Source organism: Malurus melanocephalus, unplaced genomic scaffold (genome assembly GCF_030028575.1).
Source record: "Malurus melanocephalus ecotype Western Australia unplaced genomic scaffold, MMel_1.1 scaffold_14, whole genome shotgun sequence".
Taxonomy (NCBI): Eukaryota; Metazoa; Chordata; class Aves; order Passeriformes; family Maluridae; genus Malurus; species Malurus melanocephalus.
In genome coordinates, this window is record NW_026623246.1 from 1983440 (window position 1) to 2005304 (window position 21865).

Genomic DNA, 21865 nt, shown 5'->3' on the forward strand with positions numbered 1-21865 from the left:
TTTTTTTTTTTTTTATTTTTCCTCTTGCATCCTTTAACATCTAACATCTCTTTTTATTCCTTTTAATAGCTTATTTCCTATCATTGTCCTCTGATATGAAATCCTCTTCTCCATCTTTAAGGACAAATGTTTTCCTTCAACTGATGAAGAACACGTTAGCCAGGTATTTTGGTGCACATTCCTTACATTACATTGTTTGCTGCAGTATTTCCCTGGAATAACAAGACCTTATTCTTTTTCCTAGATTAAATTTCATTATTGGGTCCATCAAACGAGTGGAACATTGATGGTGGGGCTTCAGAAACACTCTGAAGATACTGTTACAAATATTTGGAAAGTTTCAAGAGAACTGCGAAATCCGTGGAATGTAAATACCATCACAATCAATAGCACCGAAAAGTATGAGGTTAGTAAATTGAGGTTACTGTAAAGGACACTTGTTAAATGGGTTATAAAGTGTGGGCCTTTTTAATAGATCAGCACTAAATGTTTTGTAAATGGAAAGAAGGCATTTTCATGAGGTAAATGAGAAAAAAGCAATTTTAAAGATCATAGTTTGCATTAACAAATACAGTTCGTTCTTATCTCTTAATGGTGATAAAAATAACAACAAAATTTGCTTAAATTGTGTGCATGTCTCAAATAAAACAGTCACTCACATTGAGTCATAAATTRCCTACCAGCCCACAGAGGTGATATATTTGTGATCTTAACTTTCAATGCAGTATTCCCTTAGCTTCAGTCTAAAAGGACTGATAAACTCAAGGTTTGATTTATGTAGGAAACATATTTTTRTACTATGAAATACTGTTTTATGGGGTTGCTGAAGGTGACAAACAATAAACTATTAATTGTAGCTTCGAGTCTTTGTCACAGAATGCATGCATATTGTTTTATTTTGCTCAAAGCTACTGAAAAGCAATGCAAACATCATAGGCTATTTAAATATTTTTACATGTGCATTTACAAAGAACATTAACACACTAAATATAGTTTAGGGCTATAATACTGTGGGTGATGTATACCCATTGTTGTGCACAATGCTGGAGAGAGTGGGGAGCAGAGATGAAAATGAGAGGAGTTTCCTGCTACAGAAATTACCATGAGCTTGGTTAGCACACAAACCTGAAGGCACAGCAGCACAACCTCGTTTCAATGAATCAAATCAGTACCATAATAACTCGAACTGCATATTTTGCGCCAAGGCATCCAACAGGATCTTGGTTTTTGAAGTCATACTGGCCTGCTCAACCCTTCTGAGAATATATATTTCAAAATACCTGTACCCAACTCAAGTATCAGTGTTGTTATTGTTCTGTAGCTTACCTGTACCTGATGTGACTTGTATGTGTAGCAATCAGAGTTTGCACTGGAAGGATTTACTTTTAGATTTACTTTTTTAACCTTTGTRTTACTTGGAAAGTTGACTGAGTCTGGGAATGGTTAATATGACATGGCATCTATTTCCTCTGAATTGCTAGATGGAGTCCTAATTAAATTATTCCTTGCAAACCCAGTTATCCTTTGGCCTCTATCAAGTGAGCTGATGGGCACAGTCCACTTTCAAGAGGCAGGTGTCAAATTTACTTCAGTCATCATTACAATTGGCTTAAGAAATATAGCACAGCACCTCACAAAACCTGGAGTCTGAAGCTGAGCAAATTTTCTTCTTTGTTTGCACATTTTTGCTCCAGTGACAACCTGCAGGATGTCACTGTCACACAGGTGAATGCAATTTACTTGCCCTTTTGCACTTGTTCTTTTCTATGACAAGATACTTAGCCTACAGGAATATCTGTGGCATTTTTCAAATAAAATTTGGATTATTAATGTTTCAATAGGAAAAAAATGATGGGAGAAAACTTTTGTTTGGATGTACAAATCACTTTGAAATACAGTGCTTTAATACCTTTGTCAATTTTAAAACACAGGAGAAGAGAGATTTAAATAAAAATCAACCTCTGAATCTCCACTGCTTATATTTTTTGCTCATTTTGATAAAGGCTGTTTAATACTTAAGTACTTAGTCTCCTCCTACTAAGAACCTGGATTATATTTATGAGGTACAGAATTTTGTTTTGGAATTTGAAATGCCTTTTTACAGGATTCTGAGATACAGAGATTACCACTGGTTTTACTACTGAACAAACAACAAGCTCAGTATGTCTGTTTTGGCCAGGTTTTGGAGAACTATATAATGGTTTGCTCTCCTGAATATTTTTCCTCTGATTCAATGAGAACAAATTCCCATCTCCCAGACTTGATTGAGGGAAGGGGTTCTAGGCTTGGGGTTCATTTGTGTCTGTGCTTGATTCCTCTTTTAGCCTGTGCTTTGCTGCTGTTCTGGCAATCCATCCCTGTAGCTGCATTGTGAGGTCAGCCCWGCTCATTAATTTTATCTGATGCTCATAGATATTGCATAGGTATAGCTCATTGCAGTTATGAGCAAAAAGTGCCTCTAAGCAGATATTATTTTATTACTGACTTGTGAGTTTAAGGAGCTCTATACTCTGTGTGAGAAGGAAAACAATTATTTCCTTGCTGGAGCAAACATGGGTGTGAGTCTGGTTATTATTGGGCTGAACCCAGGGGAAGTCAGCTGGGTACCTGCACAGATAAAGCCTGGATAATCTTTTCAAACCCAAGAGCAGCTGGAGGCATCCAGCAATATTTTCTTCTCAAAGTGGGGAAGCTGAGAGATTGTTCATGAACTTTGAGCAAACACAGGTTCCTACAGACTTCCTGTGCTCTGATGGAATGTAAACTTGGAGCAGCCCCTGATTTTGCATTAGCAAATTGAAMTAGTCCCTCTTCAACACAGTCTAAATCATTTTATCTCACTATATAATAAATTATGATAATGAAACCCCAACTGCAAGCTATAGGTAGATAGTATAAATAAAGTTATTAATAACTGAATTTTGAATTTACAATAAACATCACTGTGCAAAGGTGAAACATCTGTCAAATACTTGATATGAGATAATGTTTCTTGTGCTTCTAATTATAAAACAGTGCACTATATTGTTTTAGAAACTTATCTGAAACCATGTMATGATAGAAACAGAAAATATGAATAATTGTTTGTCCTTCTAGTGGGATGTCATGGAAGTRCACATTAACTACACATATCATTGCAGCAGAATTCAAGAATTCAAAATCCTGTTTTCTGAAACAAATCAAATGAGAAAATTTCCAAGATGCTTCATTTCACTCATACAAACATATTTCTGAATATGATATGGCTGCCGTTCTTCATATGCAAGCCAACTGSAACTTCAGAAAAACAAACAAGAGACAGAAGATTCCACTCCTCAAAAAGATTCCARCTCATAACATAATGGTCATATCATTGGATAAGTTGTGTCATTTTTTACAGTGAAAAGCTAAATTCTTGATAATTTATAGGTCTTCTCCATCAATCTGTTAAACTATGAGCAATATTGTTGCTGCACTCTCGAGGTAATATTTGAAAAATTATTGCTAGCACTGTGAACTCATTATTAAGAGCTAAAATGTACCTCTAGGTAGATTGTGCCTCCAAGACTCTGGAAAATCCTGGAGCTGTGACACCCCAAGATGTGGCTAGAGAATAATTTAAGAAATGTTATTGGCAAGATTGATGTRTTGGGTTGTTTTGACTGGTATGTGTTTGGTTGTGTTTTCCCAAGGTCTGTGATTGATCAGTCAATTTCCTTGTACACYACAGCAGAAAAACTGTGATAGTCTCTGCATTTATGTATCCATAAATGGATGTGGATTGAAATCTACCCTTAAGATGGAAATGTAAAATATTTGTAACTACTTGTGTATAGAAGTCTTTGATAGAGGGGAAAAAATTTTTTTCTTTTACATTAGAGCAGAATAACTGTCAACCAAGTACTCCTTAAGGTTTGTTTTGGCTGAAAACTTGATGAAAGGATGAATAATGGTATTTTTTATTCTGACTTTTCTCCAGGTTTCTAAGAATTCTGAAGTCAACCAGAAAATGTTCACATTTCCAGTCTGTGGTGGGACAGTGGCTTGATAAAATTCAAAGACTTTTGTGCTTCATTCTTTAACTGATCCTTACTTAGRTTTTAAGGCATTTTATTGTGATTTTCAGATCCTTCCTGTTAAATTCGACTTTAATCWAGAGTTAGATGATTGGACTACATATATGTGCTTGTGTGAAAAGCCATAGATGTGTGAAAAAAAACAGTATGATAATCCTCCAAAATTGTTAAATGCATGAATGGAATTCTCATATTTCCAATAGGAATTCCATGGACTAGACTGGCAAATACTGTAAGTTTTTGTTTTTTTTTTTTTTTTTTTTTTTTTTTTTTTTTTTTTTTTTTTTTTTTTTTTTTTTTTTTTTTTTTTTTTTTTTTTGTCTGTGACAGTGAAAAATTCTACTTCTTACTGATTTGCTATTAATCTCTTTAGGAATATTTTGGGGGATAGTGGAGACCTAGAGAGAAGGTGAAATTGTTGCCATTGATGATATTACATTTAGTGAAGGATGTTTTTTGGCATGTGGTAATACCTGTTTTTCAGGAGACAGGTCGTTTTACTTTGCCTTTTCCTTGGATTAGAAGAGAAAAACCAATGAAATGTCTTTTGCTGTTCAAGGACTTTGGCTCATTTTCATTTCCCTAAACAATAATCTGTCTTTTCACATCTAAGCGCAGTTACAAGGAATGACAATAAATACGTAAAGAAATCTGATACATTATAAATGCAGGGCTCTGGGAGCAAAAAATATCTACTGTTTTTGGCTGAAGAATTGACGTGTTCAGCCAGCTCAGGCAYAGCTTTGGAGCTGGCTAGGAAGATTCCCAAGGCACTCATGTATTTCTGAATGTGTGAAGGTCCTGATCCTCAGCTGTGCAGTGRAGTTATGCTGTTCTGCTCTGCTACATCCCAGAGTTGTAATGTCAGGCTAGTCATCCCTGCACCAGACYATCCAGTGTGTCAGGATTCCTTAGCAAAACCCAATGTATTTCTCTTTTCAACCCAATGCATGTTCACAGAAAAGGAATGCTACCCATCCCAGCATAAATTAAGCTGCTTGCTGCTCTGCATTACRCAAGAGAATTGCCCTGTGGCACCTCTGTCACATCCTTAGGTGAGTGCAGTCCTGATTCAAAGCACCTCCTTTGTTTTCCTTTTTCTTATTCTTGGCATGGGTATGGAAAGTTTAAACTTCCAACTCARCTCGAAATATGGAAACCAGTATTTGACACAGAACAAACTAGGTTACATGGTGGGTTTTGTATGTACCACCTAAATAATGGTCTCTAGATTTCCCAGCAGGAAAAAAAAAAAAACTATTGAAAGGTGGTGCAGATGGGTATTAATATGTTAGAGTGCTGAGCAATTGCAAGCAGATCACATTAAAAGCAAGATACAAACCCTAATATAATGATGTTAGCAGGCATACATTTTTAGTTAAAAGGGGATCTATTTTTCAGAAATAAACTTGATCATGTAATCTTCCCCATGTTGTAACTTTCTTACAGTGGAGAATTATATGAGTAAATATGATATGAATATTTTCATGCCTGGGCACATCTTGCTTTTCTGTTTTGTAAAGGATGTCTAGCTATATTAATTGAATAGGTAAGGATGCTAATTTAAAACTTTGGGCACWCTTGTYTACGAACTGAGAAAAATATACAATRTGCTTTCTTTGAAAARAATGAATTTGAAATKAAATTTGAAATTTGTCCTCAGTGTAAAGATGACAAATATGTGATTTTTAACMCTGCTTCTTTCTGCCCCTTGGAGGATTTCTGCAGATAAAAGAGTGGTATACCATGGGAAAAAATGCATTGCTAAATTCTAGCAACCTACGTACTTGTTTTTCCAGTCTCTGCAGGAGAATGAACATCTGTCTGTAAAAACTTCTTGAGTTTTTCAACTAAGTTCTAAAGCAAACAAAAATTAAACCAAAAAACACCAGCTGTAGAGATGAAATACTGTCTCAAAGAGATGGAAAAAGTAAAAAAAGGAAATTGATGTACTCACTATATAAATCCAGGTGTTAAACTTTCTCACATGGCAGGTATTGAACTACGTACTGTGGCTTACAGATTGAGCTGTTGTCCTGTTAAGTGCCTCAGGTATGTTCTAATAAGGGCCAGTTCTTATCCTGTGTTTCCTCATTAGAAGAAGTCAAATTCATCAGGTGACATCTAAATGGCTCACAGCAGCCGAAAAAGAGGGTCAAAGAATTTTAATTTTCCACCTGAAAGATGAATGTTTCTACTGAACATTCTCCAATAATTAAAACAAAAGGTCAGACTAATGGCTGGTTGGATTTCAAATAATTTTTTCCCTAGTCCTTACRGAATGTCTGGATAAGTAGACTTTTAATGAAAACCACTTTAATTGCACGAAATTCCTAGTTAAAACTTGCATTTTTAATGTGCCCTTCATGATTTTTTTATCCCAATATAAAAGCACATAAGAGATGACCTGTGCATTTGTATTCATTAGTACAAATGTGCTTTTAGGGTTGTGAGTCAAATACCTTAAATTCTCGTGCTTTCAGTAGTTCCTTGATACAAACTGTGATAGTTAAATATAAAAACAATTTCATTATGCTTTAAGTTCTTTCTTCCCTTCTATCCCTCCCTTGTCTCCCAAATTGTTCTCCTTCAGAGTGTTGTCCAGTTTTGCTAAAGATTAAACTTCATGCACTGCAAAAATACAACTAAACCCCATTCTTCAGTACAGCAATTTAAGATACTCTACAGTTTGTAGTTTTCCCAACAGCTGCCAAATAGTTTGCCATCACTCAAAAACSCCACAGTTCTTYATAAYACATTTAAATATGGACTGCAGAAARAAATACTTCAGCTGTCAAATAGAAAATACTGAAGCAAACATACGTAATGCAAAATCTCCTTTAATTACACTTTTAGTAGATCTTCTGTTCAAAGGCTTCATATTCTTATCCAAGTGGCTGCTCTGTAGAATTGCCTCTCAAAGAATTACATATATGAACAATCCCACTAAGACTGTCCTGATCTTTACATCAAGATGAAAGCAAAGAGCTCTAAGGCATGGAAGTGGAATGTTGTAAGGGAGAATGAGACTTTTGTCCTCCTTAAGTCATTTGTAACACAAAAGTGATAAAGCTTCATTGCAAAATTGTGGATTTTTTTTCAGGAAGCCGAAGTAATTAAATATGTATTGCTTATAATGTATGAATTTTGACAAAAATCCAGTATGAATTCTTCAGMTGACAAAATCTCAAACTTAATTCCTTGGTTAATTCTAATCCTGCAAAGACGTAGCCTTTAATATTACAAAAGAAGGTATTTGAGATGAACTGCTACAGGGATGGAACTCAGAAAATCCAAAATACTAATCTTACTCTTGTCCAACATGCTGTGAAATTAGGAGCTGGAAAATGGGTATTTTGTCAAAACAAACAACACCTAAAAAATGAATAAAACGAGGTTAAATAAAATCACAGAATTACTCAAAATGTTTTGTATCAATATTTCAAAAATGTTTAAAGAAGATTTTGATTCCTATTGAAATTTTTTATACTTTTTTTTGCATGTTAGAATTTGTCATAATTCATCCTTTTTAAACCCTTGTGGAATTTTGGTTTTTTGGCAGGAAACAATTTTTTGACAAGCTCTTTCTCACATAATTCTTGTGATTTGCAAAAAGTGCACATTTATTTAGCACTGGAAGAAGGGAGAAAGGAAAGGTTTGCAGCACTGGCTGGACAGGCCATTCCACTGAGATGTCAGTAATGTAAATAATACATCTCTCAAATGAAGAAGACAGCAACATCTATGTATACTGATGTGACACTGTTTTCTCCATACAGTTAGGAATCTCTATGCTTTCTCTGAGCTATCCTGACTGCTATTTAATACTTTGTCTTAACCAGGAGATTACCCTTCCCCTGCAATAACATTAAGAAAAGGAGCTTCCATTATCCCAGTGCAATCCTTCTTAAAATCCTGACCATTGCCAAAGGCAACTAGATTAGTTGGGCATGTTATGCCTTTAAAAAAGCTCTTGAAAATATGTGRTGATGCATTCAGAACCATTCTGTCTCTAAAAAGACGTATTCTGTTAAAAGTATTCTGGAGATGCTGCTGAGTTTAACCTCTCAGTTAAAAGTGATTTTCCTGTAGTTATCATCTAGAAAAGTAAATAGGTATTTCTCATTATGAGATGCCAGTTTTTATGTTACCTGGCAACTCTGCCTGCAGAATTGAATTCATGAAGGTTGTGATGACTGGCAAACATAAATAGCACTCCATTGCTTTGAAAGAAGCATCTGTCTTGAGGGAATGATTTCTTAGAATTGTTAAAGATGGCAGGCTGAAATACTGGACAGCAATCAAGGACGCACAGGGCTTTTGAAGTACCCTTTGGAAGAAGCAGGATGGTTGTCAAGGAGTTTAATAAGCATATTTTTCTAACGGGAAATAGTCTCATAAAGAATGACTTCTTAAGAAGTGATTGTTTTTCTGTYTTTTAGCACTGCAGATTTCCAGGTTTGAGCTTGGCTCTGCGAGCGGCGCTCAGAGGGTTTGGCTGCAAACTGGCCACGAGATCAATTCCTGCTCTTTCCTGAGGGATGGGAGCAGCAGCACTGAAGGGAGGGGGTTCAGTTAACTCAAAATTACCTGCTGTCATGAAGAATATTGTRCTTTTCAGGCCAATGTGGTGCCCCAATGCGAAAACAGAACAAAACTATGAAAAAAAATTGTATGTATTCTCTACTTAGGTTTTGTTTTRGCTGTTTAATAAGGGCATTGTGAGCACTCGTGCTGGTAAGAGATGAAATATTTTAATATCAGGATTAATTAATTTTTTCAGGTATTCATGAAATATTTTAACATAAGAATTCCARTAAAAACTAATAGCTGGTTTATTCTCCAGTTTATTCTTTGTATGAGATCTGTGCAAGAATTTGGTGAAATTAAATTCAATCAAATCCATCTAAGCCACAGCCCTGTTTTATTTTGATTTTGATACTTGGCAGTTTTATTTGTGTAGTACTRTTCTGCCTGAGCATACAATCAGGTGTTTAAACTTAAACATTTAATTAGGGGAACTGTAAATAAATAATTATTCTACAAAATAGTTTCTTACTCTTAAAAACAATAAAATTATTCCAGCTGCAATTGAAGTAAAGAGCATCGCTTGTTTTTTGAAGTCAGTGTGTACTGTGTGTCTAAGGGTTTATGGGAAAGGTTTTTGAAAGCTTAATGGATGTAAATCTCTAAAGTGCTCCATTGTGAGATGGAATTGTCTTGTCTGCTCCATGTTTGGCTCGAGTGCTGAGTCTGCCTTCAGAGGGGTTAAGTAGTGMTGGTGGTAATAGCACAGTTTGTGATGCAGCTTTGAAGAACTGATGCTGTGGAGATTGCTGCTTGAACTTTGAACCCACAGAAATGGAGTACRCCTCATTGACAGAAGCAGAATGAGTGTTAGATATTGTTCTCATTTAAAAAGTATTTTTAAAATAAATTTCATCATACATTTCAATACAGTCTAGTAACCACAAGTGAAATTATCATGGAATAGCAAACAAAAGTGCCCGAGTGTATACACGAAGCTTAAATGAAGTTTTGCAAGTATGTACAATGGAGAGCATACAGTAAAGCTGACTTTTTTTTCCTGAAATGGGAAGAAAAAAGTCACATCATCTTCCAATTTCCACTAGGGTATCTAACAAAAATGAGACTTTTTAGTTGAAAAACATGCCTGAAAATTGTTGTATCTGTGCCATACCTTAACATGACACCTTAAGGGCTGGTAATGAGTATGGATTTTCCTTTTAAGGCAATAGTGAGAACAGAAAAGACACTGAAATTCTGTAAGTGGCTTTTACAGGGCCATATCACAAGCTCTGTCTATGGAAAGAGAACATATGTGGAAATATCTGTATGTAAAATATTGCTGTACAGGTGCTTGGACATTATTGTATGAATTTGCACAGGCAGCTGAGTAAGCTSAATTTTCCCAACTGCTTGGGCACATTCACTGGTGCTTCCAAGTCATAAAGAAAAAAAGAAAATGTGAGAAGAAGCAAGCATCAAAAAGACACACAGAATTTAATTAATCCTTAAGACTCAAAAAAGTATTGAAAAATCTGAACTGTGATTGCTGACCTCTCAATGCATTCAGTATTTCTATTCATGCAGATATGTTGAGAAATAAATGAAGAGGTTAAATATTAAAAAAAATTCTAGAAACTAAAGAAATTATATGCAAATTACAAAAATGCCATGCTTGAGGGCTCAAACTTGCAATGCAAATAGAGCTTGACTAAACTTGATATTCTGATTTCGTCAAAACTTTCATTTCTATAAATGGAAGAGAGGTAAGACACAAAATTATAAAGCAGAGGTCTAGACAATTATGTTTATAAAGAAAAGATTTCTTATGGTCTTTGAGTAATCCTTCCTTGCTGGTATCCTTAAATTTAATAAAATGCTTTCTGTCCTTGGAAGACTTTTCCTTTGTTYCTTTATTGCTTTATTTCTCTAGTTTTGTATTGCAGGCAATTTCTCTATATCTTTGCATCTTAATTTCTCAAGTGTCAAATGTTCTTACAGAGGTTTTATATTCCACTGCAATACTGTTGAGAAAATACTTTTTTCATGTTTTCTTTATTGGTATTTCATATATGCCATTGTAGTTTCCATAGTTTATGTTTCTTACATTCGATTAAGGTGGTTTCTTACATCTAGGGTAACATTATTAAGAAAAAAGTGACAGAAATTCTCTGCATAAGAAAAATGAAGATGCAAAAAGATGTCAAAGAACATGGATTAAAGTGGGACTGATCTCATTGTGGTTAAAATGGAACCAAAGAGCTAAATATTTACAGTTTTAGCTTCCAGGACAGCAGGATACAAGCAGGTTCACCAGCCCACCCCAACTCTAAGACCCTGGGCCATCTCAGCAGTGATTTGTAAGCTCTGCTTCTCAGTCTGGCTCCAGTGTAATCWGTGGCTGATTTTTCTGCAGGACTTCCAAGGTTTCATTTATGATACAAAATTTTCCTTCAAGACTGAAATAAAAAASACTGTTTAGTGAAACCTGATCAAGCAGCCATGTGTGGAAAATAAAAGAAGATATTTTATGAGAAAATATTAAAATCTACATTCTTTATCCTGGCAAATAGACCTGCATGTCTTGTCAGATACACAATCTCTGACTCATTAGCCTTATGGCCTTCTGTCAGGAATGAAGTGGTTCTTCTTGAATCCTTGTTCTSTCTCTAAAAACAAAAGTGAGTTTGGCACATCAGAAAGAGAAAGTCRTAAAAATTCAAGAGAAGGAGACATAAGCAAAGTCAGAGCACAAACACAGCAATATCCTCTGCAGTGTGCTGTGCTGCGGCAAATTCAGACCTTAAAGAAGACCAGCAAAGTCTGCAACAGATGGAAGAAAAATGGTCCCAATACCATTAATCATTAGAAAACTACTTGATAAATTTTGTCTAAAAGTTATAATTATCTTAAAAAATCCCTTGGGGGGGGGGGGGGAAGTACTTTAGGAAAGTTTATAGTCTGTCCAGTTAAACTCTGTTATATTTTTAAAGGCTTTAGAAGAGGGAAATATAATAAAAAAGACAGTTTTCAGTTTTTGTAGTYTTCATTTATGAAAAGGCCTCAATTTGTCTCAGAAGCAATCACAGCACTTATGTAAAATTTATTCCCTAGAGAAGAGTAAGTGCACCTCTTGGACCTCATTCTGGATGCTTCATAGAACTTTGGTTTATCTAGTGCTGTGCACTTGCTTTCTGGTCTAAAAGACATGTCAACTCCACTTTGTCATGCTTTTAAAGACTCAGGTACTTGAAAGAATAGAGGGAAAAGAATGTTAATTATGATTGGATGCAAAAACTAAAATTGGTTGGTTTTGTAATGGCAGCAGAGAACTCTGAAGTTATATAAAGAACTGGTACCAGATCTTGTAATGTTGCACATTTCTCTTATGCACAAGGTAGTAGCCATAGAAGCGTAGATGCTTTATAGATATCTGTCAAAGAGGAATCTGGGTTAAATCTATAATATTTTCTTATATCAAGGTTAGCTGCTGTGGCATGAAATTACAAGCTTAATTCCAATGAAACTATAACAATATATGACAGTGTAAATCATTGATTGCAYAGCACAAAGAGTAAACTGGCAAGAAAAGGAAAAGAACATGGTCCTTTATAAAAGTGAACATTTTTCTTGTGAATGGACAGTTTCTCCCTTCTTCTTGACATCGGGTAACATTTGCATTTGAGATAAGTTGTATTTAGCGAAATGAAMACAGACACCATTGACTTGAGACCCTTAATCAGACCTTGTCTATAATTTAAATCATTTGCTGCAGAAGGCAGCAAAATATTCAGTGGCTCAGAAGGCAGGGGAAAGAGCTGCTATATTTGGTAAAAAATATTTGGCCTTTTTATTTCTGAAAACTAATAGGCGCTGCTGAGGGGATGCAGTACTGCTTTAGATCTCTGTAGGAATGCTTTTATAAGGGCCAGTAGGTCAAGAAAAGCACAGATTGCTTTTCTGCTTCAGATGGAAAGACAATGTGCTTCCAACATCTTGTTGCAGAAATTCTGGCTGAGAAGTAAASACCTCGATTACATGGTGGAGATGTGACTGCTTCCTGTAGCAGTAACAGACTGCCTTTTTAAAATTCCTTTTTTAAAGTATTTTTAAATATTTTTTTWAAGTTCTTTTAAGTGTTGCTGTAAAAAACTGGACCAATATTCCATATTTTCTTGAAACCACAATGGGAAGAAAGCCCAGTTTCCACATATATTTGTCATTAGAYATTGAATAGTTGTAAATGTAAGGAGGCTGAGCTGGGACTTCTTTCAGATTTTAACATGCAAAGTAAAAACTTTGAGATACTATTGACTGATGTAATTCTTGGTTTGTGAGTAAATTGAAGATATATGTATCCATTTAATAGGAAACAGATGACATCCAAAACACATCATCAACGTGACAATCAGATTTCTTTCTKGCTGGGATGGGTCTTCTGTGTAATTATGTGAGAGCAGTCCTTATTTTCAAAAACTGAGGAAAAAAATGGTTTGTGAAAAAGAGATCTCTATTTCCCTTCTTTTTTTTTTCTGTTTTTCAGGCCATTTTGAGTGGTTGGATGTTAATGACAATGTATTATATGAAGGTGCATATCTAAACAGCTCCATATGTAGTTGTTCCAGCAAGAATTGCTGTTTTCAGTTTACTCCATGGCAGAGAACAGTGTTCTCAAGGCAGAACTGCTCATGAATCACGAAAGGAGGAACATGTGCTCATTTCCAAAAGGTAAGCATATGGCAGCCCAGGTGTGACCAGACAAAATGCAAGAAGATGCCACTGCTGCTACATGCCTGTCTGTGCAAAAAGCAGCTTGGTACCATTCCACTGGTCTGTGGAATTGCAAAATCTGGGTATTTGCCATCTCAGCTACAAACTAATTTGATGGGTGAATGTTCTGCAATAAGACTTCAAGGACAAACCCAGCTATTACAGAATTTAAGTAATTGCAGATTTCAGGGGGGGATGTCTTTAGTATCAGCTTTTCTACCCTTCTTCCTSTTATCAAAGTAAGAAAATAGGTGCTTTTGTCTATGGAAACATAGTAAAAAAGAAAGTTGTCKACTCAGGGTGACTGGAAAGCTCTTGATTAAACCCCTTTGCTTTGCCCAAGTTTAAAGCAGWAATTTTTCTATTCTTCTACCTATTAGTAGATAAAAGAGCCCTGTCAAAATGAAACACAAATGTCAGTAGAGCAGTGCTAACTATTTTCATTTTTCTTACCTCCCTTACCTTGTGACACTTTCTAATGCTAGGATGTTCTCTTTTGAAAGTTTAGTTTAATGGGTTAGTATTGATGCTTTGTGCTGCTGTTTAATGAAAGAAAGAGCAGTAGAGCCGCTCTCATTAAGTTAATGGATCTCATATCTTGATGCTGGAGTTGAATTCTTATCACCCAACAATACACATATTTAAAAAATTAGATCCACTTCATTCACAGAGATAAGAAGCTAAAATTTCCGACGTGTAACACATTCAAGAGGCTTTAAAATAAGGACGGGTAATGGAAATAATTTTTTTTTTCTGATTGTGTCTTTGAGTATTCATGAAAACAACCCCAGGTTTTTGCTCATGTTTCATTTATAAAAGAGAATAGTTGTATTTTTCTATGACCCATTACTGTGTCAGGGAATTGTAACATAATCAGYGCTCTGGTCAGAATGCACGGAGTTTTGTGCCAAAGTACTTGCCAATAAATTCCCAGGAATGACACTCTCGGCAACCTTGAGACAGAACAGGAATATTGATTTCAGTGGTTCACCTAAGTAGCATCAATGGACCCAATTTAGGAGTTTTCTTTCCCTGAAAACAGAGCAAATTATGTAAGCAAAAACCATAATAAAACTGACATCTGAGTTCCCATACAACTGGGAGCCTAGAATGAATTAATTGACAAACTGGTCCTTACACGTGCATTAGAAGAATATTTTCTGGCATTTATTACATCAGTCCACTCTGTTTCCACAGATTCTCTTAGCCCTTTAATGTTTTAGTTATTGAATTTCTCCTTCAATCAGAAGCATATTTATTGCACAGAGACTTATTTAAAGCTGATGTGAGTTACTCATACTGCAAAATTTGCCAAAAAACCATTCGGAAATAGAAGTTTCTGCTGGTAGCTTAAAAAACCGAACCCTATGGACTCTTATTTAGGACTTTTAAAACTGAAATGAGGGGAGAGTTGGGTTTTACATATTTTGCWAATGGATCATTAGATTGTTTATGAAAAACCAATGAATCTTCAAAACTAGTCAATACTAAGGAACAGAATTGAGAGTCAAGGGCTTGTTCTGACCCTGGAAGACAACAGAGCTGCTGTCCTGGAAGCTGTTATTCAAAACAACCTCTCAATTGAGTGTACCTTGCAGTTTCCTTGCACATCCCATCTCTATATTTATTGATCACAACCTCTCGTCTTTGAGTAACTCTTGCTAAATCCCAGCGCTGACAGGCCTGACACGTATAGAGACTGGATTACACTTAATGTACAGTTCAGCAGTGTTTCTAGAGGGCAAGTGCCACAGATGTTGTAATTTTATCCCTGGTTTTCCTCACCCTTTCAACAGAGAGAGCAAAGATGAGCGAATATATTTTCTAATATAGACATTATGGAATCAGTTGGAAGATGGGAAATTTAAATTGCTCTTGGGTTTGAAGAAGGATAGGGAAAATRGACTCCTTTTGTCAGCAGTAACGTGTTTACTTATATTTAACTTCGAGTCTACTTTTCCTCTTTTATTGCTGGCTTGCCAAACTGCTCTTCATTAAACTGCATTTGACCATTTGATTTTCCTTTATTAACTGTGACTAATATGTCTTTGAGCTTTGTCTTATTGGTTTGGAACTGGTTTCTTTATACTGAGATGATTTTAAATTCCTTTCCTGATTTTAAATTCCTGATGTCCTTCAGAGTGCTTATAATTCCACCCAAGATAGTATTATCCACATTGTTTTGAAATGCCTTTTTCATCCCACTCTCCACACTCTGCAGTCAGTTAGTCAGCACTATAATTATATCAGGTTCTGGAACAGACCTATGCAGAAATCTATTTTAATTTTCTCCTAGTTTAATAGAAAACTATTGACATCTCCTCTTTGAAATAAGCTCACACTTCTATTTGCAAACCCATTTTACAGTAATTTCATCTACACCAAATCACCACAATTTTTTAAAAATTATGTGTTATATGGCCTTTTAAAAAACCTTAATAAAGTGAAGTAACTATTTTTTTCTAGTCTGTTTATACTGCTAAACACAACTTGCTCCTCATCAGAAGCAGCTAGCTAATGTGGGTTTCTCAGTTTCTAATTCTCTATCTGCTTACAAGGTTGTTAACAATTTGTTCCAGTGCCTTAAGAGTTGTTTAGCATCTTAGCTATAATTGCATAGTCTGTATTTCCCCCTTAACTGTAATATATGTCCTTTGTTCTCCCAATTGTCTCTTTTCCTACACATTCTCCTCAGGTTCTCAGAGCTCACTGCTGATAGCAAGATGCTCCTTCCAATATRTAACCTTTACTTAAAACTTCCTAATTCCATTCCAGTTTTAGTACTTCTGGCATATATGTGTTTGTAACATTATTCTTCTGTTGCAGACCATGTTTGCATTACCATTTGGCAATATCAACACTYCAACTAACATAAAATATTCACAGAATCAAAGAATGTCCTGAGTTGGAAGATACACACCAGGGTAATTGAAATCCAACTCCCAGCCCTGCCCAGGACATTCCAAGAGTCCCACCCTGTGCCTGGGAGCATTGTCCAAAAGCTTCTGGAACTCTGTCAGGCTCGGTGCTGTGGCCACTGCCCTGGGGAGCTGTTCCAGTGATCAACCACCCTCTTCGGGAAGAACCTTTTCCTGATATCCAACCTAAACCTAAACCTAAACCTAAACCTAAACCTAAACCTAAACCTAAACCTAAACCTAAACCTAAACCTAAACCTAAACCTAAACCTAAACCATCCTAACCTAAACCTTTCCTGACACAACCTCAGGCCATTCCCTTGTGTCCTGTCACTGTCACCAGAGAGGAGACGTCAGTGCCTACCTCTTCCCCTCATGAGGAAGTTTTAGACTGCAATGAAGTCTCCCCTCACCCTCCTCCACGCTGAGCAGACCAAACAACCTCTACCACTCCTCGTATGGCTTCCCCTCAAGGTCCTTCACCATTTTCAGAGCCCTCCTTAGGACATTCTTTAATAGCTTTGTATTTTGTTTATATTGTGGCGCCCAGAACTGCCCCGAGCACTCAAGGCRTTGCCACCCCAGAGCAGAGCAGAGYGGGACAATCCCCTCCTCTGCCTGGCTGTGATGCTGTCCCTGATGCCCCCCAGGACAGGGTTGSCCCTCCTGGCTGCCAGGGCACTGMTGGCTCATGTTCAATTTGCCATCAACCRYGACCTCCAGGTCCCTTTCCATGGCACTGCTTTCCGGCATTTCATGTCCCACTTTGTCAATTAACAAAATTAACCACATATTAAATGACAGATAAATTTTAACATTTTCTGTGAAAACTGAAACCAAATGAGATAATGTTGGGTCTACCATTTGCTGCTAATGACTTCTTTGTTACTCTCCTTAATTAGTGGGCTTATTTGTCTTCCCTTTATTGTCTTAATCTTTACATCTTTTATAACTTCGGATATATATATTTCCATATAAAAAAATGGAAATTAAGCAATAAAAGATAATTTCAACTAATGCTTTAAATRCAAGCATATTTGTATCCTACTGCACTAAAATTTTTCTACATGTTCAGCAACGCTTGTAAAAGTCACATGAGTATGCTCCTGTGCAGAAGGTAAAGTTGGTCCATTAATCACTGTGGGAGAACAAWTAAGCCTTTGTTCCAAATTACTCTCTGAAAGGGAAGTAGGGACAAAATAATGGGTGGTTGTCCAGCAGTGCATGTATCCATACATAAATGTCAAAAAATAACAACAACAAAAAAAAGATAAAGGTATTTTATAAATGGAGAATTTTATAAAAAGTCGTGATTGTCTTTTCCATCCTTCAAATCTGAGTCACATTATCTCAGAAAAAAATATTGTGGGGAAAAGGTACAATTCTTGCCCATTTTAGTTTTACACCAAGTTGCTTATTGATAGTAATATATCACATTAAGGGGAACAGAGCAAAGGTATCTTGAGCAACTGCCCCCCTGCCCCACCAAWATAAATCTTGAAGGAAAGTACTGGAAAAGCAACACCTTCCATATTCTAAAAGAAGGCTAGTGACACAGGGAATGTGCTAGTGAGGTTAACCCATTTGTAGACRTGGAAGAATATGACAAGCAGGGTGACTGCTGCAAGAATTGTGAGGAAGAGAAATAATATTATTGGGTTATTAGAGCTGTATAAAATCAGAGGGTAAAATTTGCCACATGGAACAATAATCAGTTAAAAATTTTGGTGCCTCTGAGRTGATTTACAGCTTTCAGTGTAAATAACAGTCCTAGAAGGTGTGACTGCCTATAGAAACCTCAAGATTACTGCTACAATCTGTTTTTATTAAAATGAATTTGGGAGAAATTTGGTCATGGGGCTGYGTATCTAAGCTGTTATGTGACTGTGAACCAAATTATAGTATTGAGGTGCATCCAGTCAAATACACAGCAAATACAGAGCATTCTCAAAATATACACAGGGGTATATTTTGCAGGGTTTGTATGCACCAGTGAGGGAGGGTATGTTAACCCAAAGCAGACATTTAACCACAGGCTATGGTTTTAACCTGCCATGCAGTATGGTCCCTAGTACTTCATCCTTTTCTGTGTCTTATATGTGCCTAATGCAAACTGATTTCTTTTGAAAGCTGAATTATTTAGTAAAATGAAGCAAGTTTTACACAAAGTGAAGTGTACTCAATATTGAAAGACTTTTGCTGAATATGTCACATAAACAAGTGAACAAATACACTCTACACTGATGTGGAAACTCAGGGCTGACTTTTATTTCTGAAATCAAGTATTTCATGTGCTTTATCCAGTTTGATTGTTTCTGTCCTTTAGTGTTTGAAATTAAGGTATTGCCTTGGCCCTGTCTTGCAGTTTTCCAGAACTGATCTTTGAGCACATGTTCAATGGGCATTTATTGTTCCTTGTTTGCTAATATGTCGGAATGGCCTTGGGAGGAAAAGAGCACTAATTGCCTACACAGGACAAATCGTATCAGTGCTGTTCTGCTGGCACAGACCTCACAGTCTATCAAGTAATAGAAAGAGCATTTCATCAAGAAAAAAAAATAACTGTCCTTGTCTATAGTATTGATAACATTTCACATACCTATCATAACCCCTTTTATTAATCTCCTGTTAGATAAATTGTTTTTATACTTTCAATTTCTCTTCATACAAGACTCCATTTCTCTTATCCTGCTTTGCATCTTTTTCTGAAATGCCACTAATTCTGTAATATCCTTTGTGGAAAAGGTATGACCAATGCTTTTCAGTTTCCTAAAAATAGTCTGAATTTTAATATTTATAATGGTAAGTCTGTTTGTATGTATAGCCTATATTAACTTTTCCTCCAGGTTTTTTTTGTCTTTCCGGTTTTGCTCTATTTTGCAACTGCTTTTTGAAAAGATTTTGTGCAGATATATAAAGTTCAAATTTCTGTCTTCTTTCCTTTATGACTCAGTCTRTTCTGAGCAGGATCATAACCAGAAGCAGAATGAGTGTGAGGTGCTTTTGCCAGAATATTGAATCAAAAGGGCTTGGAGTGTTTGCATAATGGGAGCCTCACCATATTTAGCACTCTTGCTGTTATCCTTAGCTGGTGRAGTGAAAATGGGAGGATTAAGGTAATTCAGAGCATAACTAAAAATTATTAGGTTGTACTCTGTGTGCTTGCTTTACAGATTTTTTTTTTAATTTACCTAATTGATTGGGTAATTCTGGCAGACCCAAAATTCAGTTCTAAGAGAACTAAATCTAATTAATTACACGACATAATAAAAGCAGTTATTTATGAAAAGGAAACTTGTGTAGAGAACACCATGGAAACATATTGTTAAACTCAGCAATAACATGGCTTAATTTACATATTAATTAACTTTAATTTTACCAAGTCAACTCCTGATAATTATATTATTAGTCTGTTTACTCACAGTGAACATTTGTTGTTTCCTCTCTCTCCAACAGACCTTGGTGCAAAGATTACAAATGAATATGAGAAGTTCTATTTTCTCACATTGTATATAGATGATGTTTGGCAAGGAGATTAGGAAGGACAAAAAATGGCCTTGATAACTTCTGGAGGAACAAAAATTGTCTTTATAGCATAGTTTCCTACATTTTACAGGAGGAGCATGTCTTGTGGGAAGCCAACATTGTGACTAAGAAGGAATGCGTCAAAGTGAATATGCAGCTACCAACAGGGCTAGAAAACATAAAGGTATGAATGAAAAAGGCTTGTGCTCAATTTTTCAAGATGTTTTACTTCATTGTTTAAAAATCTTCTAGGAAACCTAAAAATTTGTTAAAATTGTGTGTATTGTGAATGTCTTGCTATTTCTTCATTGCTTCGATATAAGTAAATCTCTGGGTGTAGCTCAAAACATCTGCACAAACATGACATGCAGAAGCTGCTGGACTTTAATAACATGCAAGAAAATTACTACAAATCTCATCTGATTTTAATTAGTCATCTGAGTCCAGCTCAGGTATTACCAACTCATTTAAGTGGATTATACTGTTAAGCGAGATAATGWAAAAGATCTTTGTGGAATTTCAGTAAATTCAGAAATTATGTAAACCACAAAATGAGAAGATACCTTCTCGAAATTTCAGGCATAKACATAAATGCTAAATTGCAACTACTTAATTCTTATATTAATTTACAAGTTTGCATTTTAAGTAATTTTTTATTTGCTATTTTTTTGGTTGTCATCRTATTTTACTATTTCAGCAATCAGATGAAAATATAATCTCTGTAAAAAGACAAAGACTAAGCCCACTACAGAAATTGATGGTTTGACAGATGTTGGAATGAATGCATTTCAGCAAGCTAATAGGTTTTATGTGCATGTTCTCGCCTGTCTCTCCTTTTCCCACAAGGACAATTTTGAATAAAAAGCAGATGTGTAATTAAACTATCTATAGTATCTAAAAATAAATTAACAAAAGCCTGCTCAGCATGTATGTATATAAGCAGGAAGCCAAAACTATGTTTTCTTGTACAAAGACTGCAAGGACCCCTTGCACTTTGGGAAGGAAACATACTAACTTTAATTATGTGGTTATTTCATATCTTCAGAGCAGCATTCTGATTTTTGAACTGGTAGAGAGAKAATGGAGAGTATTACAAGAATTTTGTCATTGTGAAGAAATTGTTTCTCGTGGAAGATAATGACATGTATTACTCTTATTTTCTAGAACGAAAAATGCCTCTTGAGATTTCACTCCAACCTAATTTCCAGGCTTTGGGGRATGTGCTAGACCTTTCTCCTTATGCCCCAAATCACATCTGTTCCAGTTTCCTTTTATTTTGTGAAATACTTACACTGTGCTTTCTGACTTTTTGTACTTTTACAACTACTTTCTGAGACACACTCGGGTCATGTCCCAATCCATCAAAACTCACAAATCCATTTATTTTATTTATTCTTCCAACTCCTGCACTTGTTTCTCAGYGCTTTCTTTTATTGCCATCCTAATCTTTTTGATGCATCCAAGCTTTCTTCCTCCTGTTTGCCGCTTTAATTCAGGTAAAAGAAACCTGGAGAGCACAAATGGGGTAATTTCATTGCTTTGAGAGCCAGCRGAGCTGGGCTCTGCCGTGGCCAGGAGCAACAGATGTTCTTCTGGAATTTCATTGCTCTAAATCAGCTTGTGCTAAATCTGCTCAGAGCAAGRGAGCTCTGTCAGAGAGAAAAATGCTCCTTGAATCTCCATGTCTATGTCAATAGCAGTAAAACAAGCAGGGTGAGGGCACAGGCCCAAGGCTGGTGTGTGATATTCTACATAATTAAAACATCAACATGGTCCCTGGCAAGGTTTTGACCTAAGCAAATCAGCCACGTCCCAGCCAGTGCMAGAGCAGTTCCAGGATTACAATCAGGGAGGGACCAACCCCACTGCAGAGACTGAGAGCATCCCCTTTATTTTATGTGATGGCACAGTTACCACTTACTAAGYTCTGTGATGCCAGTTGTGTCTGAGGACAGTTCCCAGCTCATTTTGTGCACCTGTAACTGGAAATTTTTCTCTTGGGCATCTGCAAAATGAGGTTTGAAGACACTTCAGAAAGGAAGATGGACACTTTAAGATATTACAGTTCAG

The 21865-nt window shown here is 36.0% G+C and overlaps 1 protein-coding gene across 1 annotated transcript in view; it reads left to right on the forward strand.

Annotated features, from left to right (window-relative positions):
• Nucleotides 1–21865, forward strand: part of MALRD1 (MAM and LDL receptor class A domain containing 1) — a 211258-nt gene that overhangs the window by 3863 nt on the left and 185530 nt on the right. Inside the window, 9 exon segments of the mRNA XM_057384351.1 lie at nt 70–135; nt 138–163; nt 245–410; nt 4429–4521; nt 8498–8629; nt 13126–13224; nt 13227–13310; nt 18597–18610; nt 19887–20017. Of these exon segments, the coding sequence (XP_057240334.1) occupies nt 70–135; nt 138–163; nt 245–410; nt 4429–4521; nt 8498–8629; nt 13126–13224; nt 13227–13310; nt 18597–18610; nt 19887–20017 (811 nt within the window).